Raw genomic sequence first — 20,306 nt, 5'->3', positions numbered from 1 at the left:
CTGCATTTTTGAGGTCTGTTTGAGTTACTTGAGTTACTCGATTGTAAATATGAATTATGATGACCAGTACATAATGACTATTACATAACTTTCTGCCCAATAAACCCAGGCCTGGTCTAAACTACATAACATCTCAAAAAAAAATTGATACATCATAATCAGAAATCTAATAATTCCATAAATTTATACAAATACAAAGGCTACAACAGGCAAATTGCCCACCAAGGTGGCTGAAAAAAGATGCACGTAAAAAATATAGATGCCAAATATAACCAAAATACCAATATAAAAAGAGTAACCTAATATAAAAGCATATATATATATATTACCAAAAAATATATATATAATGCATTGCCTACAAATAAAAAAATTATGCTTTTGTCTTATCTAAGAACGGATAGCTTCTTGATTTATCCAAATATGTTTATTGTACTTCTTTTTAAACATGACAATTGTATTAGAATTCAGTACTCTCACAAATTAGCTGTTCTATTTATTCAAAACCCTATTAGAGAAAAATTTCCTGCAACACCACAACCTCGAATTATCCCTTAAAAATCGATACCGGTGTCCCCTCGTCAAAGCAGTCGATTGATGGCATATTAATAATTTATGGTCCATCCTATCCATCCTGTTGAAAATTTTATAAACCTTGATCATATCTGCCTGATACCTGCATTCTTCCAATGTAAACATATTGAAGAAATCAACAGGGTTCCCACTTTTCCTGCCATTTTATAAAATGCCCTACTCAGTTTTGTCCTATTTTCTAGTTTTTGTCTTACTTTTCCTTTTTTACCAAATCCTACCAATAAAATTTGTGTAAATGATTTTAATCGACGAGGAAATCATAGATATATTGCCAGAAAACACAATTGTAGTAGATTGCAATTAATGATTCTGCTAAAGCAGAAATTGTATAATTTTTCAGGTTATTTGGGGAGGAGGTGCATGTGGAGTAATTGGTTTATTAATTTTTCATTTGCTTAGTTGGAGGGTTCAACAAGTAGAGTAGTCATTTAAATCTTCTGTCTGGATGGGAAAAATAATTTTGTATTCAGAACTTCATGGTATTGGACAGTAACTAATATTAATCATTCGAAATTATGGTGCACATTTTGTGTATAGGTTAAATAGTTTGCATTACAAAGCAGTTGGATACATAGCCCTATTATAAGACAATTGAGCATAGCATTCAATTGTTTTCTGTATTTTTAGGCATGCAGAGGCATAAACAATATTTACAATGCTCGGCAAAGACATAGAAATGAAAATTCTTTATTTGTCAAAAAATGACTACACTGGTATTGAACAGTAAAATGTAAACAGATTCCTTTAAAAAAAAAGGATGGACTATGCAGTAAAACCATCCGGTTCACCTAGACTTATTTACATTGAACCTGGTAATTTACACATTTTGTACTGTGCTTTTGGAAGTGGTATTGAAAAGCATATATTCTTAAAAGAACTCTTGCATGTCTTCATAATTTGCTCTGCTTGTCACACAGAGTTGACAGACTGGACTGTGGAGGGCTCCAAAAAATATGTAATTTATATTGTGAGGAGAGATAGAAAATAATTATCTGTGGTTGCTAGTACCCTATTTTGGCCAAAAATTGTTTTTCTAACCAAGTCATTTCTCTGATTTTGCTTTAGCTTGAGCCAATCTTACAGGAAACTGAAATAGTGCTTTGGAAAAAACAAGAATTTAAAATTTTTTTGTAAATAAAATAATTTTAAAGATTTTTTAATTATTCTATGATGTCTGGGGGGAGGGAGGGGTACCCTTCCCTATCCTATTTTTTCTTATTTTTTGAGTGAGAGCCCTGAATCAAGTCTCCCTTCGTAGCTCAAGTCTTGCGTACCAACCAGAGCATGCATAGTTCTTCTCTCCACCCCTCAACCAAGTCTATGTCTCTTTTTAGGTATGGTCTAAAAACCTTACTACATACTCCAGTGCAGAATGAACTAAGGAAAAGCGGAAGAATGACTTTAGGAGAATGTGAAGAGACCTTTTTAAGAATGAAACGGATCATTATATTTGATATTTAGCAGTGGTAAAAAAGTGTTCAGAAAGCCTAAGCTGCTTGTCAAAAAGAATTCCTAAATTGGTGACCCTAGTTGCATCCGGGATAGTAATACCATTTTGACTTGTAAGTGAAACGTTGGTTGTTCAAACAAAAATTATAGACCATGCACTTATCAACACTAAAGTTCACGCTCCATTTATTAGCCCATACTGCAATCATATTCAAGCTCGTCTGGAGCTTCTTATTGCATCTGTTCCTGACTACCCCTATTAGCCTCGCGTCATCTGCACGAATTTGTTAACAATCCCATGAATACCCCTGATCAAATTTATCAATAAAAAGTGAAAAAGTATGGAGCCAGGATACTTCCTTGAGGGATTCCACTTTTGACACCTGTCCAATCAGAAAAATCCCTATTCACCATAACCTGCTGTGACCTATCTCTCAACCATGATTCTATTTAATTCAAGTTATCTCCAGTCCCAATTTCATGTAAACGGTAAGAGTTTACCATGTTGGACCCGATCGAATGCCTTCTGGAAATCAAGATAAATTACTTTGACGTTTTTGCTATTTCCCAAAGCTTTAGTCACATGATCATAAGCGCAAAGGAGGTCAGTTACATGTGACTTTCCCCTCCTGAACCCATGCTGGTTTTCCGACAATACATCATTCTTGTCTATCCACTTCAATTGCCTTTTGATAATAATTTCCAAAATTTTCGAAAGAGCTTGTCAAACTAACTGGATGAAAATTTGACTGTTTCTCTTCTACCCTTTTTTCTCTACTTACCTTATGTATTATTGGAACCAGATTAACAAGCTTCCAATACCCTGGGACAATACACTCAGCAACACTACTTCTGTAAATCTGTGCAACTGGCCCCAACAGTTCATTAGCACATTCTCTAAGGACCCTAGGAAAAATATCGTCTGATCCTGTGCTCTGTTTGCACATGCATTTCTTAGAAGTTTTTAGACTTCCACATTTTCCACCTCAATATCGTTGATTGCTTTATCACCACATGACACACCCATACCTTGGATGTCATCTTCCCTATTAAAAAATGATGTAAAAGTTTTATTCTTTCTATAGTTTTAGAAATTGTAACCTACTTCCTTTGCATCATAATGGGCTTTCCTGTATTATACCTTTCTCAAACCATAATTAAAGACAAAAAAGAACATTATTCAAATTGACTTGCAAATGGTTTCTGGGCTATTAGGCCATGGTCTAAGAGATTTCCTTCCTGACATTTCACCCACATCTGTGGCAGGCATCATCTGAGGTTATTCGGACGTAAGTCTCCTCGACAAGTGAAAAAGGCTTCGTACATCTACTGTCTTTGGCTTGATTGTTCTCTATATGCACTTCTGCGACTTTATCGGCCGCAGAAGAACCACATTGGTTGGCTTGTAGGAAATCTCTTAGACCATTAGGCCCAAAAACCGTTTGCAAGTCATTGAACGCCGGCCATGAAAGCCTCAAACAATATTATTCAAATTATTCATGTCAATAGTAAATTAATTTTTTGGTATTTAGAAGGAGCAAAACTTTATCCACCATAGCTTTGCCACTTTGCTCTTGTTTTGTATATTTGTATGAGTTTTTTTAATGTTTTGAATTAATGAATTGAATGTCTGACTTATCTACTTTGTCTCAGATGTGTTAGTTTTATGTGCTTTTTTTTAAATGGCTTTTATTTTATATTTTTTATTTGACATTCCTAAAAAAAATTACAATTCTTTCTTTATCATCTCTACAGGCATGTATTCGATTCTAGATTGTGAATAAGTGTTTCTCTAAATTTGATTTTGATGCCTTTTTTACATGAAACAAAGTTGAGATTTGATATTGACTCATGAAATTTTGTTTATTTTTTATTTATTTATTATTGGACTGACACAACACATAAAACATACAATCAAACTGAGAAAAACACAAAACGATAAACTCCACAAAAAGTAACATTACGATGACACAGACACTCTGTGACCCCAAGGGACTGATAGTCCTTCCAGTGGGTCAATATAAGTTAAATTAGAGAGTTAATTGAATTATGCAACAACCTTGTTACAGTACTAATTGGTTAATATTTTATAATGTCATTATATATATTTTAATCTGAACAAAGGAAATATACATATCAAATCCAAACATATAAAACCAGTTAGTTGGCAAACACAGAATTCACGCACAGTATGTATTCACATGTATTTTTAAATTGATTACAGGAATGGTTATATTATTGATGTTTTTAGAATGAATTATATTGAAAAAGTTATGATTTATGTTGATGTATTTTTCCCCCTCTCGTCCATGTGATTATAGGTGTCATGATGTTGACGGATACATTGAGTTTTTTCTGAAAAACTTTCTGAATGACCTGCAAAATATGGAAACGGATGCATACAACACTCAAGTGAGGCTTTGTCTTAAAACTACTTGAAACTTGGAGCTTTATAAATTTATTATGAGCAGCATTTGGTTTAATTCTGCCATATATTTTGTGAAATTCTAGTGCTATAATGCACAAGAATTTCACAAATAATTTCTGTGCTCCTTACACAGGTGTGAAGTACTGAAGTGTTTCAGACTTGTGGGTGCTTATCTTGAGCTTTATGCAGGAAATTTTGATTTTTGACCCATTCTACCAATTACTGTGAGTGCTTGAGTACCCATAACACCCCAGGCTCTGATGCCACTGCCGCTATATCAGATATCTGTGAACCCCCTTGTTATAACTAAGTATGAAAGATTCATTCATGAGAAATTTCTGTGGAGGTAAGCAGGGAAGGGAGGGGGGGGTGGGGCGGCTAAATACATTGGCTTAAAGCTCGTCAGTAGTGATGAATGATCAGCTTTGCCATGGGGTTAATTCAAAGTTCATTAAATACAAGACATCAGTGGCACTAAACCATAGAGGGCTCAGACCACACGAGTCCCCCCCCCCCCAAAGCAACATTTTCAAGGTTGTAGAGTCCCTTAATAGTTCATGAATATTCAATGCAATCCCAACCAGCATACACCCTTGAGGGCCGTATATATACGGACGTCTAGCAACTTTAGACCCCATCCCTGTTTTCTTTGTATCAGAGCTCCTATGGCACTTATGATGAAATATTCTACCCGACACGTTCCAGGAGCTTGACCATGCACTATGCAAATGAAGCCAGGTCCAGACCCGCCATACTAAGCCATTCAAAACCCGCTTTTAACCCACAGCGCGGGTGGTTTTGACAGAAAACAGGTTTTTGTGTGTTTGGGCATAGAGTAGAGCCAGAATTCCTAGAGATAGAAGGCGTCTGCACACTGCTCATGGCATCAAGTAGTCCATTTTCTCTCAGAATATTCAGGGGAAAAAAGTTCCCTGCTCGTGCTAGTATCACTGTTGTGCGGAAAAGAAATGATCGGGCTCAGAATTGGCAATTTCTATGCCCCATATCCAATCACCATGCAGTATTTGTGAGCCTGTGGCTTATGCAAATTGCTGTGATGCGCACATCTGGCATCGCAGTTTATTCACATATAAACCGGAATCAACCTGGAAGCATTGCTGCTCTTTACCTCACTTGCCACTACATCTATGCTGGTCATGTTGATGATCTTTATTCTCAATTTTATGTAATTAATTATGAATTATGAACATTGAATGTTTAATTGCTAATAGTTTAATAAATAGTGTTTAACCCCCTTCAAGTCTGTATATTCAATTTGGAGTCATACACCACACCACCAGAAGCCAACCAGGAAGATTCTACGCCAAAATAAGAAACAAAATAGGATGCTGTAGTTCAAAATGTGGCAAACTTGCTAGGTAGTCTTGTAACAATGTTACAAATGAACTTGGTAATCCATGTGTGGAGGCCTTCTATCTGTAGGGGCTGCTGGTAGAGCAAACACCTTGTATAGCAGAAAGTCTTTGCGCAAAGCTTGTTAGGCACTGAAGTTGCCCATTTCACTTATAGTTACTAAATATACTGCAAAAAAGGTAAAGATTTTGCATACGTCTGCCTGCTATATCTAATTGCTACAGGTGAAATGGCATTGCTAATTGCTTCAGTGACATTCATTCTATAACAGAACTGCTATAGAAGGTGTTGGTAGAGCTGCGGGTTTAGACAGGGTTTTACAGATTGCCTTCCGCGCACAGACAAAACAGATCGGCTCTGAGTTTGTCTTCTCTCGAACTCTCTCACATGCGTATACAAATTCATTGTTACGGTAAAGATCGATGCAAATTTATAAAAATAAGGAAAACACCACAAGAAACTCAAAGACCCGATTATTTTAAACTAATTTCCGTAGCATTGAGAGTTTCTTGTAGCTCCATGGTTCATTGCTGACATCCGTAGAGAAACTATGGACAATCCATATCATTTAGCAACTCTGTATATGTATTTATATAAATTAAACATGCTTTCATTCCCAAATTGATATTTTCAGAAATATTTTAATCATATTATAGGTTTATGGTTCAGCGATATAGGTACCGTAATTCCCAGAACAATTGTTGCAGTGCTAATGTGTGTGTTGGAACATAGTTTTATAATCTGAAGTGTTTACACTGATTGAGACACGCATACAAATGGTTTCTAAAAGAAAAGTCTCAAAATATTAATGAGCATTATCTTGATATTGGTTCCAATGACTTGCAGTTCACATATTCAAAATTGGTCATTTACCAAGTACAGTAGGACCTCTCAAATCCGAACTCCTTGGGACCAAGGCGATTCCGGATTATGAATCCACTATTGTTTATTTCTCATGTTTTTATATTTAAAGTAGTAATGTACCTCTTTGAGAATTTTTTTTTTTCACAATTTCCTTTGAAACAAATATTAATAAAGCCATTTAGATATATGTATAGTAGCAGATAATTTAATTAAAACCATAATTTATAATTTACATGCTATTACTTGTTATCCATGGGGGAAAAATCCTTATTCCTTAAACATCTTTTCTAGTCATTGCTCAGATACGAAAAGAAAACCAGGAAAATATTTTTGTTTTTGAAGATTGCGCAAAACAGTAAATTTTCTGATTTCACGTTTTCCACAGAAAATCTGTACTATACATAATATACATTACTTTACCACATGCGAACTTCAGTCTTATCGCCATAAAGCAATTTTCAACCAGTGGAGTTGGGTGGGAAATTAAGGTGTCATCTATCGGTCATTGCCTCAGGTTCGGTAGGTATAGAACTTGTTTTTGATGTTCTTCCCCCATATGCCAACCCATTGACCTTAGCATGTGCGTGTTGGGAATCTAAAGTAACGTTTGTTTCAGTGTAATGCTTGTCATAAAGCTGCCATCTATTTTTCAAACTATGAGTGAAGTCTAATGATTGAAGATTTGTATTGCTGTAAGCCTGTTGTGCTCTCTGTGGCAAGACTTTTTAATTGGGAGATCATGTGGCATTTGCCTCATGCAACGTTCCCTTTGCATTTCCTGATTCAATTGTTACATTGTGTCCAGTATTATTCATTGAGCAGATGACAACAATGAACAAACCAGTTTGTTCATTTGAAAAGGACATTTATTCTGTTGAACATATTAAAAGCTCGCATTCTCAATTAACATTGTTCAGACACTTAGTTATCACAGTAAGTTAATTTTTCTCAAATATAACGACTAACTAAATCAATAATCAGAATAATCTCACCATTTGTTGAGATGACTCAGAAAACATTTATCATGATCATGTCATCTGTATCACTAGTCCAACGTCAGCAGGATTACAGTCCAATTGGAGACAGTTCGGGAACATTAATGACAGTTGAACTGCCGGACAGATGCCAGAACCAGGGTAACATCAAAACACACCAAGAGGTATCTGGTGAAGCTACCGGTCTAACCATGGAGTGAACATTGAAACCAAGATGACGTTGAAGCATGCCCACTGATCAAACCATAGAGTGGAAGATGAGACCAGAGCAGTGCCGAGGCACCCTGTATGACTTTTAGTACATCACCATGAATGAGAGATTACCTGGCGTACACCTCAATGGGCGAAACACATTAACGATTAGATAGCTGTTTCTAAGGAGCTGGAATCGTGAAGGATCTCGTTGCGTCTCCGGTATTTATCTGAGAGCACTCCCATCATACATGACAGGAACCAATCACACGGACGAATTTATGGTTACACCGCATTTATAATATATAATACATTCAACACCTTATTTACATATTATCACGGGAGAAAAACAATATTGTAAAAAATAATATAACACAGAATCTGACAGTAATACGAATACAAATAATTGGAGACCTGTGGCTAGGGTTCACAACGTTAGGCCTATTGCACAATGAAGAATTTCATGAAGTTATTTAACCGCAAAGTGGTCCATGGCCCACCGACTGCATGAAAGTAAAATATTGCACATTTATGTAAAACATTTTTACGAAACACAAACATTTTATATTGCATAAATAATTTATAATTTTTCTGAGTTTGACAATGACTTGACGTGGTTCCCACCAGTGAGCTGCGGGACCCCACAAGGAAAGAGGGAGGTAACAAGATGAACCTCCATGATCTCTTATGTGGGTGTAAACAGAATTTATGCAGGACATTGGCAACTTCAACCTCTAGTTCCGTTCTCGTCCAACAGCCAGGGGTCCCCACCCCCGGAATGCCAGACTAATTGAACTAAATGGCCCGAACCGGATCGCCAGCGGGTACCTCCGATGGTTTCTGATAGCCAAGTGGTCCCTGGGGGAGGGGGGTCTAAACAAGGATTTAGGAATTGAAGAACTAATAATTGTGAAAGATTCTAGGTCGTCATGTTAAACTCAAAATTGGGAACTGCAGAAAGCTAATTTCAGCCGACACAACTGTGATGTTGGTGGGGTTCAAACCCAGATTCTTACTATACAAGTCTTTCACTATGACCACTCGACCACCACAATGGCCATCTTACTCTGCACCACTGGATCACCAGAATATTCATGTTGATGCTCAGTGTTCTAGCTTTTCAAAAGTTCAACTTTCTCACGTATACATAAAGCATCAGGTTTTCATTTGTAGCTTGTTGCTATATCATAGATGTTTTTGGCAAATTCAGAAATTCACTTAGAAAAAAAATGGAGTGTTGGACAGGTTCTATAACACTTGAGGTTAACTGTACAGAATGGAGAAATGAAATAAAGAAAGAAAAGTTTTCTTTTGATCAAAGCTGACTTTCTGACCATTCACATTCATTAAGACACACAGTTACCATCATTGTTTCCCTGAAGTTTGAAAATCGCAGTGAAATATTTTCAACGACGAGTGGGGGAGGGGGGGGGGGTACAAAACGAAATAAAATGGCTGATGTATTAGAAAAAGCCAAAACAGAATTTGGGTAAAGAAAAACATCAAAAGTCCCTGTTTGAAAATTTTTTTCTCCCAAATTGTCCAAATCAAGAGTGTCTGGATTTTTGAGGTCCTACTGTACTTGTTATTGAATATTTATTGATATAATATGAGAAAACAAGTACTTGAATGTTTCTTACTTGAGTATCGAACCTACTTATAATTAACTTGAACCTGAAGAGTTTCTTTGCACATAGCAACACAATGCATTCTCATAGTTAAGTGTTTTAAATTGCATAATGCTTAACTAGTACAAATAGCTCTTAACTTTGTTTGTGTTTTGCAGTTGGAATCTTTAATAGACAAAAAGAAGTTAGTTGATCCAAGCATGGAGGATGAAGTGAATAGAAATTGGGTCAAAGTTTTTAACCATACATATTTATTTGATGAGAAAATGAAAGAAATAGAGTTCCTGAAACAGTTGGACATTGATGTTTTTAAAAGCTGGCTGAAGGATACAGTCATGGATTCATGTAAAAAGAAAAAACTCAGCATTCAGGTAAATTTCATTTGTACATTTCAGTTTTACTTTGTTATGGTGGGATAGTTTTGCACCATCAACCGGGGTGACTTTATCTCAATTTTCATTACCTTTTGTCAAATTTTGCTCATTTATGATTATTCTTTCACAGATTCAATGAGTTTTGGTAAAAAACAAGTAAACTTGAAACTTTAATATGAAAAATGAAAAAGTCGGAAGTCCAACAGTATTTATGTTGGTACAATACCTATTATGTCAACAGTTATGTTCATAAAATTCAAGGCTTCATTAAATTTTTTTTTTCACAGGGGAACCTTAGTGCCCCATTGCAATGCCTTGCAAATTCTTAGTGCAGTTATGTCTATAAGTTTAGCTCCCTGTATTTTTCTGAAGTGTTTTCCATACAAAAAATCTAGAAATAGAACAGCTATATTTCTGCGCTGTATCTAAGGATTAGGTTTCAGTTCATTGAAAAAAAAACAGTATACAGTGGAACTTCGGTTGACAAGCTTAATTCATTCCGCGAACATGCTTGTTATCCAAATCGCTCGTATATTCAATCAAACTTCCCCGTAGGAAATAATGGAAACTCGGATGATTTGTTTCACAATTGTTCATTCACATAAAAATGACATAATGGCATTCAGTCAATAATGTAATACAATAATAATATAATAAATATATTACAATTAAATATATATATAATATAATAACTTCAATAATAAACATATACTATAATGTATAAAAATTAACTTACTCTAAACGAGTCAAGAGAGGAGAATATTATTTAGGACGGATTTTGCTTTTGGCTTTTTTTAAGATTTCTTGGAAATTGAAAATTTCATTGCCATTGGACAGATTTATAGCCCACTTTGATACAACTTTATTTCATTGGTGCTTTTTTACAAAATTTTGCACAGATTCCCACATTTCACACAACTCCCTAATCCCATTTGAAATGTGAGGAATTTCTTCTCTTCTCACTTCCCTCAGATGAGATACCTTCCATAAACTCTTGCTGTTGTGCGCAAAGAAGATCCATCTATGGTCAACTCCTGGCCATTTTCTACCACTAATTCTTGAATGTCATCCTCATGGACCTCCAGTCTCATGGTCTTCATCAAGGACAAATGTTGGCTCCTGTTCATGAGCTAGCCCCCCCTCAAAGTCATGTTCAGTAATGTCTGCAGTTTTCTCCAAAGCAGAATAGAAAAACTTCCAAGTGCACAGACGAGTGGTTGCAATACTACATCTAGTTTCGTATTGTAAACAGTCATGCTCGCACATTCGTGTTAATTTTTTGAAAGAGGCACGCTGACTGGAGACTGTAGCAGAGGATATTACTCACAATTCCACAGTACATGTGTGGACGAAATCGAAAAACCATTAGTTTTGTTAACAGTCTCTCAGTTGTGTTGACGTGGGAATAAATAAACAAAGGGCAAAATTTTTGCTTGTAATGCGAATCATCTCTTGTTAACCGAGTCAAAATTTGTTCAAAGTTTTTGCTCAGTATGCAGATTTCTCGTTAGCAGAAGTTCTACTGTATATACACATAATATTCTGTTCAAGGGATTGTTTGATCCATCCAGAGTCTATGACATAGAGGTCTATATTTACCGGATCTTCTATATTTCTTTTAATCAACAACTTTATAGCTTTTCAATTGCATGCATACCATACTAGGTCACTTTTACTTCATTATCATTGAAGTTAAATAAAGGAAAAATTAAATTTAAATCATGATTAAAAAAAAAGGATTTAAATCATGATTTTTTAAAATTAAGCTGATTTAAATTGGTACCCTGTCGATAATACTTATAGAAATATTGGGTTTGCGGTCTCCTCCAATATTATCAATAACTTGATTCTCTGTCTATACATAAATTATTGTAATATACAACCCCTCAAGCAGAGAAAAAATGGGGGTGAAAAAAAGACTGAGTGAAAATTGTTTGCTTTTATCCACTCATACTAAAAATTCTCAAGGTCTTATCACAAATGAGCGCACACACACTTTTTCCATCGAAAGATTGGTGTATTTTTGTATTTCTTTGATAGATCTTTCGACCATGGCAATCACATCCATCTGTGGGGGGGGGGGGGGGGAGATCTTCCATGGGCCTTTTCCATTGCAAATTTACAATGCGAAAAGACAAGAAATGGTGAAAATCATTCTGGGTCCCTGTCAGCCCTACCCTTGGGGGGTATGCTTGTGACGTAATATTACTTTGGAAACATTGGATGGTTTAACTTTTCCACCTGCATGTATCAGACACAGAAATAATCTGACCAAATCACAAATGAATGGAGGACATTTACAAACTCGACTGGGTATGTCAACACCATCTTTGGTATGGTGTTTGTGTGTGTGTGTATGTATATATATATAATGTAAAATATAAAGTCAGTAAAATAATATCAGTATTTCTCATCTTCCTAAAAATTCTCATTTATCCAATTATGAAGCTGTTCATTTTAGTTTTCAGTCACACATTTCTTGTAGCACTCCTTGGTGTTTAAAGAAAACTTATCTTTGAATTTTTTAACGGTACCTGGGAAAAAAATCGAATTAAACAATTTTCATTAGAATCCCATAGGAAATCACTTTTGAACAAACACGATTCCAGAATGAATTATGTTCGTTAGTGAGGTATCACTGTACTTTTCAACTTGGAACCGAATGCGAGCCAGTATTCCATTTTGAAAAGTGTCTCTGAGAGAGCAGGCAAGCTTTCAACACAATACTGGCATAACATGAAAATTCAGGCATCTATCACTTTCACGTCTGTTATGCAAGACAGATGGCATCACTACTAGGACGTGAAACACTCATAACTGTGGCATAATATTTATATTGGGCGCCATACAAATATGTTAAAAATATTTATCCCAATGATGTACGAGGCACGGTTCAAAATTAAGGGGGCAATCAGTAATGAAATGAAAACAATTGAAAAAATGACAGATTTATTAATAGTTTCATAAATACATGATTGCTTTATTTTTCTACATAATCACCATGTTGTTCCAAACACCTTTGATATCGTGAAACAAGCTTCTTCAAACCTTCTGCATAAAATTTTTCCGCCTGGGATTTCAGCTAGCTTTGTACTGCAATTTTCAATTCCTCGCTTTTCTCAAAACGTGTAGACGCAAGCCAGTTTTTGAGATGTCGGAAGAGATGGTAGTCACTGGGGGCGAGATCAGGACTATAAGGATCAAAAATATCTCATCTAAATTTTTGAATAGTTTCCGTAGTGCATGCAGCCGTGCATTATTGTGAAGGAGAACAATTCCTGAGCTTAGCATTCCCGTCGTCTGTTTTGAATGGCACGGCACGGTTTAGAAAGTGTTTCACAATAGACTTATGATGCAATGGTTATTCCAGGTTCCATAAAATGAATCAAAAGCACACTCTTTTCGTCCCAGAATACAGTTGCCATGATTTTCCTTTGAGATTGGATTTGTGTATGAATTTTTTCAGTTTAGGTGAACCGGAATGATGCCATTGCATGGATTGTTGTTTCATCTCAGCATTGACGTATGAAATTGTCTTTGTTTCATCACTAGTGATGGAACATAATGCTGCTCAAATTTACACAATTGATGGTGAATTTGAACAGCATTATGTCCTCTTGCATTTAGAAATCTAGTCACTGATCAAATTTCACAACTGGCGGGATTTGTTATTACCACACTCATTTTAACACACTGTCTTGCGAAGGCAGACTACAATCAAATGACAGCAATATGACAGTTATATTCCCAACAAACCAAGTAATGCTGCTACGCATGCGCTAACCAATCAGTATTGTCATTCGTTTTTTATATGTGATCGGCCCTTAATTTTGAACGGTGCCTTGTATATGCATAGCAGTACAATGTCATTAGTATGAACATGTGCTCTGAAACAGAAATTATCCATTTCTACTGTTCTGCTCCCCCTCTATACAGAGAAGGGTCCCTTGAAATTGTCAAAATGTCTTTCAAACCCAAGAACGAGCTGTACATTCTTTTAATGAGTTATTCTACTGGGTTTTCTTTGTCATTGTGTTGAATAAAATGCATTCTTGGTAATGGTTTTCATGAGAAAAACATTAAAACTCAATTTCTTTGTCGTTTTATTTCAGGTGGTTGGGCATGGGGAGATTGCTGTTAATGGACCATGTGTCTCAAATGTAGAGAATGATGGACTCAAAGACACACTTGATCAGATAACATCATACAAATATATTCCAAGTGCAATTTTAGACAAATCTGTGAATCGCATAACTAATATTGACAGTTTCAAACAGAGCTTATCTACATACCCATGTCTAAATAATAAATGAAAATTATCCTCCATAATATATTTTTCTTTCCTTGTTTGTGTGGACAAAAACTCTTTGCTCTGTTTCAGAGATATGAAATTTAATTTATAGATTATAATTATAAATTATTACAGAATTATGGACATATTGCATTGAAATCTATTTGAAGATGTATAGTCTTTATGCAATTGGCTTTGTGTGCATATTTATTTCATATTTAGGCACTGCTCTGCAAAACACTTCCTTAACTACTTTGGTCAGAATGGTCTTGATTAATTTTGTGCTTTTGTGGTTGGGTAATTTGTAAATCATTGGCATTGTGTTGCACTTTGGCAATGGAAATAATAGAGGGATATTTTGGGGTTTCAAGCAGTTCAAAGTGATCTCCCTATTTTTGACTTGTTTAGTGCACCGAACAATCAATTATAAGAATTTTTAATAAGTACATGGTCATGCGACCTTTCACATCCAATAGGTATCGAGAAAGAACTCTCTCAAAAGTTTTTCAAGCCTTCTGGCAGAAAGAGTTGAATTGAATAGGTAGCTAGATTCAGAGAAAGTCTGTCCTTCAATTATTTGCATGCGGTTTAAATTCAGTAATTTAAAGAGCGATTGGGAAATATTGGTTAGGATGTTCACGGGGTATCCATTTGAGACAACCAGATCCAGAGACGACCCTGTTATTTCCATTGGAATCCCATTCCATCGTATTTGTTTCTTAGGCTACTACTACTTTACCGTGCATCAGTGGTTCTCAAACTTTTTGAAGCGCAACCCCCTTAGACTGATCTTTGGTTTTTCGGGACATTTGGTTTATTGTCAGTGAATGTCGTGTCTTGTGAACACTTTTCGAAACACTTGTTTTGCTTTTGATTTGGCGATAAAAAATTGAATATCTTTGAAAGTCATTAAAAAATATCATACACATATTTATTTTGTTTTTTAACAACATACTTGGTGTTTCTAATGCAAGTGTAGCAAAGTGTATTTTTGTATAAAGGGTGATGAAGAAAGAAACATCCGATTTAAAAATCATTCGAAATTTTTTTTTTACCATTAACAAAAATATAAAACGTACATATATTTTCCCCCCTTATTTTCACATATATGTATTACTTATCACCCACATTTTTATGTTTTAATTTTTAAGAAATATAGAATTCGAAATCGGGACGATTCTCTCAGAGTCCCCTATTAATTTGATATATTGATCATTGTACAAGTAGAATTTGATAAAATTATATTGCATGATACATAGTAGTAATTAGCTCAGCTAATTAAAGGCATTTTTTAGTTTTGAGAGAGTTATTTGTAAAATAATTTTCTTCTTTGGACATTTTTATTTTGGAGAATCTCTAGCGAATCCCCCAGTTCATTGCAGTGACCACCACTTTGGGAACCTCATAACTTGAAATAAATGCACCTCATGCACATTCCTCTGTCAAATTTCTAATGAATCGGTATGTGCAGAAGCTTGTCCTGTATGTAAATACATGGCCCTAATGCATAGCTGCCAAGTCTCCCGATTTTTCCGGGAATCTCCCGAATTTTAGCTTCCTCCCCCGAAAAGTTCTTAAATCTCCCAAATTTTAGTATGAAAACAATCCCTTAGGCATTTCTTGTGGAATGAAGCCTCTTTTTTTTTTTTCTCCTTTCGAAATGACGTCAAACGTCGTAAATGGGGAAATTCCCCATTTTACAAACCCTCTGATGGTAACAAGAAAGTTGTTTGTCTTATCGTGCAGGGAAATTGCTTAGCAGCCAATAGTCCTGGATAATAATTGAAGATTATAGTGACACGCATATGGTAAAAATTTCTTTTGGTGATGTTACGTACGTGCAATATAACAAAACATGAATAATGATAAGCAAAAACATATTTAATCAATTTTAAAGATACTTATTCCGATGAATATCCTTTGATCAAACATTCCAGAAAAGGGCAGACTTTTCCTTTTTGTACAAGTTGTGTTACGGACATAAACATTGGTCATGGAAAGACTGCCATCATCACTCATGTGAAATGAAAAAAAAACAACATCAAGCAAGTGTCACAAAAAGTCAGTGTTCTTCAAAAATTGACGCTTTTTTTCCCTCCATCTTCCGATGATTTTGGGGTCATTCGCGCAGAATGTTTGTTCATGGCGTTTCTGATTGAACACAATATTTATTTTTTTAGATCATCATTTTGAACTTTCGGCCTGCAATTTCACTTGTGTAATCCTCACCTGCGTAAGGATTTTATTCCCAAGGATTTAACTTCCATGTGTGTAAAATCCCTATTTTAATTTGACTTCAGTTTTTGAGTAGGGATTTTATTCCTCTACGCTTTAACTTAGGGAAAATCCCTATTTTATTTGGAAAAATCCCTGTCGTATTTATTGGGGAGTGGTTTTAGCATAAAATACGGGTTCGAGCGAAAATCTCCAGAATTTTCATTTTCAAAAGTTGGCAGCTACGCTAATGTACTTGTTGTCAGAATCGTGTTTCTTTCATGTTCTTGCTGGTGCTTCAATCTGACTTCCATATTTTGTTTCTTAAGCTGTATTTAAGCATAGGAGAGTTTAAAAAATTGGCTGAACACAATGCTGAATTTCCTGTTTCTGTTCTGTCAATATGCCCTGTCAGAAAATTGATAGCGTGTGTCTTTGCTAGCGGGGGTGGGGGGGGGGTGGTGAGTGAAAGAAGTTTGAGAACCACTGGTGGTTGAGAAGCACATTAGTGCTATATATTATCCGCACTGGGTGGTTTTTGGTGGAAAGAAAGTTTGTAATTCAAGGAGGTATTCAAGCATACTGTGTGTGTGTGTGTGTGTGTGAAAGTAACTCCAAGGGTAATTGTTATTTGTTTTGGTACTGAATAAAAGCGAAATATTTAGTTAAAATATTTCAAATGTGATCACCTTGCATGATACAATTATCTTGCATATTCAAATTCATTTATAGTCAACACATGATAATAAAAAAAGTATTGAGTTGAATCTTTGTACGGTCAATGCTCAATAAAACTATCCCCATCGTCCTGTCGAAATCGGACATTATGTTGGAGGGTCGTTATATTGAAAGTAAATCATATATGATAGTCACTTTATGAAAATGACGATTTTATTATAAATTTATTATTACTTGCACCACAGATCAATTGTACCATGGTGTAAAACTAGAAAGGCTTAGAAAAAGTCTCAGATGTTCAACTTGCACTTGTTCAGGTCACGTGCATCTCCCTCTTTATATCCTTATCAACTGTTTCAAATTATAATAAGACAATGAGGAATTAATGGCACTTGCCGTCCAAATAAGGATAATCTGGCTGATGTGAAGATAAATCCAGGGGAGAAAATTCAAATGGCCTTTGCTGGGAACAAACCGACGTCCTCTCACTTGCCAGGTGAGCGCACTAGACTACAAAGCCTAATAATCCTCTTTCCGTAGAGATCTCCACAAGGCCAGTTGAATTTTCTTTCTTGGGTTTATCTTCGCATCAGCCCGCTGTCAAAATTTTCATAAGTAATAGGGGAGAGTGACACATCATCTTTGAAGGATAATCTGGCCTAAGTCATTTACATAAAATTTTAACCTGCACTTCACAGAAATTGGGGGTTAGGGCAAATGACATGTCGTTTGGAAATAGGGGTGAGTGCAGTCAACCCAACTGTGCATTATTATTTTTCTTATCACAAATGGTTCATCATGAGCGCAATTGAGCTACACTAACATCCCCTATGGATAAGATATCTATCTAATATTATCTATGGCGGGGTGTTTGTTACACCTGCAATTAGATAAGATAATTTATTTCGATTTATTTTTCATTCTTATATGTATATAGAAAGATACATTATATATGTTTGGGGGAAACAATCAGGAGGGAAAGAAAAAGAAATTGTTAATATGAAGCTTCGCGATGGTGAGAGGAAAGAAAACGCAGAGAACTTGTTTGAATTTATTCCATGTATGTTTGGACGTAATATTACGGCCATGATCGTAAAGAGGTTGATAAATGGTCGTTGGTGGCCTAGTTTGGTTTGGTAAGTTTTGGAGGTTTTTCTGAAGGAAGAGCTCTCGTCAGAGACGGGAACCGAAAACCAGTCTGAAGAGGAATTGGAATAGCGGGGAGTAAATTTACTTTTTATATCAAAATTTTTATAAAATATGCTTTGAAATTTTGAAAATATTCTCAATCACGTAGAGATAGCGAAATGTGTGAAAAAAATGTAATGACAGTAATCTGAGCCCAAATGATCAGACTATACCACCAGATTGTTTCACAACAAATATAATTTTTCTATTTCAATGTAGTAAAAAAAATGTAAACAATGTTTTAAAATGAACAAACTCAAAAGTGGGTGAAGATTTCTAACAATACGCAGGGCTGTCTTAAGAGCATCATGGGTCCCCGGGCCAAGGGGTTCTTTTGAGGCCCTACTTAGTAAATTCCAGAAAATTTCAACCGATCTCATTTTTTAAGAGGCCCCTCTTTTCTTAAAATGCCAGGGTGGGCCCATGCGTTACGACGGCACTGCACACTGGTTAGACACTTCTTCTCAGGCATAATGGCATGTGACTTCAGAATTAAATTTTTGCCAAAAGTGCTCCATCCAATCCTGATCCTTCTGTTTATTTCATTAATGGTTCCGTTATCATGTAGTGTACCATTACTGTGTAGTGCATTATTTATTATATTATTTTTACATTGCATTATTGATTAAATACAGTTTTTATCAGTCATTTTTATGTGAATGAATAATTGTGGAACGAATCATCCCTATTTGCGTTATTTCCCATGGAGAAGTTTGATTCGAATTACGAGCACGTTCGTGGAACGAATTATGTTCGTAAACCAAAGTTCGTTTGCTTAACCCTTACAGCGGCAGTCCCGAGATATATCCGTTTTCATAGAGTGGATATGGAATGTTTCCAGTCCCAAGATAGCATAGAACCGAGCACGCCCAGGCTCTGTCGCTTCCAGTCCCAAGATATCTAGAGTTCTTAAAACGCTCTCATTTCGGCATTTATAGGTGCAGATATGGTTCTAAGTTTTTTCTCTTGATAACGTCCCCCCCCCCCCCCGTGTCCTGTCAATCTACTGCCAGTAGGCGGAGCCAGCTTTTGATCAAAATCTGATGAAAGAAGGGAAGAGGGACGATGTTGTTGTTCTCCTTCCCTTCAAGGTAGTATAGGAATATTGTGTGCAGACCCATAGCCAGAAATTTCGTTCCGAGAGGGACCCACTTTCATTTCTGGGGGGGGGGCGGGCGGGCAAAAGTGATAGAAGAATAGATTTAGCCATCTTTTCCCGGTCATTTTCTCTCATTTCGGGAAGGGGACCAACAAGACCAGACTCCAGTCTCCCCCCCCCCCCCGCAACGGCCTTGATTGTGTGTATAGCATAAACTGAAAATTAAATATAACTGAAAATTATATTTTTGCTTTTCTATTTCTTTCTATGTTTTATTATTTTGTATTTTGGGGGAGAGGTAGATTTATCAGTTCCCAATAGAAAAACGTGTAGGCCTATTCTTGAAAATATAGGTGGCAATGTTTAAAAGGTTTAGGGATTTCTACTGTGGCAATTATATTGCGGATCAGAAAAATTTTAAAAACCGCGCAAAAGTTTAAACACGTAATATTTCAAGCCATAACGGGTATAACGAATATACTGCATTTCTTGTTTTTTCCGACCTCATTATAACCCTTTCAGATCCAGAGCATTCATTTTTTGAAATTTTCAAAATGTTTTTGCATTTTTGATACTCAAAAAAAAAAAAAACATTAAAACATAAATGTCAGTAAATATTAATTTTTAATTTTTTTTTCTTCAAATTTTCATTTTTTTGTGAAGAAATAATCCACTTCGTTCAAATTTTTTCAACTGAGATGTGATGGATGCATGGTATATCCATCTTCACATAAAATTTTTTACAGAATTTTATTAAATTTTATGTAATAGACCTCACTTTTCTCGAAGGCACTTTCTCCTAGAAGCCATCTTGAAAAACTCCCTGAAAATGCAACTGCTGCACGAATATAATTGAATTCCGACCTAAAGAATGTACGTGCGAAACAAAAATTATGACTTGTCCACTGTATATGTATGTACAAGTATGTTTAAAAGACGGG

At 35.7% G+C, this 20,306-nt stretch overlaps 1 protein-coding gene across 1 annotated transcript in view; it reads left to right on the top strand.

Moving 5' to 3' along the window:
* LOC149081658 (nardilysin-like) overlaps positions 1-15,487 on the top strand; it is a 93,556-nt gene extending 78,069 nt beyond the window's left edge. Inside the window, exons 29-31 of the mRNA XM_089237068.1 lie at positions 4,362-4,452; positions 9,680-9,892; positions 14,008-15,487. Coding sequence (XP_089093194.1) covers positions 4,362-4,452; positions 9,680-9,892; positions 14,008-14,208 — 505 coding nt within the window. The 3' untranslated portion in view covers positions 14,209-15,487. The remainder of the gene's footprint in view (positions 1-4,361; positions 4,453-9,679; positions 9,893-14,007) is intronic.
* Positions 15,488-20,306: the final 4,819 nt, after the last annotated feature.

Source organism: Pholcus phalangioides, unplaced genomic scaffold, assembly GCF_987345545.1.
Source record: "Pholcus phalangioides strain wild (caught in Gottingen) unplaced genomic scaffold, Ppha-v1.0 ptg000009l_1, whole genome shotgun sequence".
Lineage (NCBI taxonomy): Eukaryota > Metazoa > Arthropoda > Arachnida > Araneae > Pholcidae > Pholcus > Pholcus phalangioides.
Note: the sequence above shows the minus strand (reverse complement) of the source record. Positions and strands in the feature narration are given on the sequence as shown.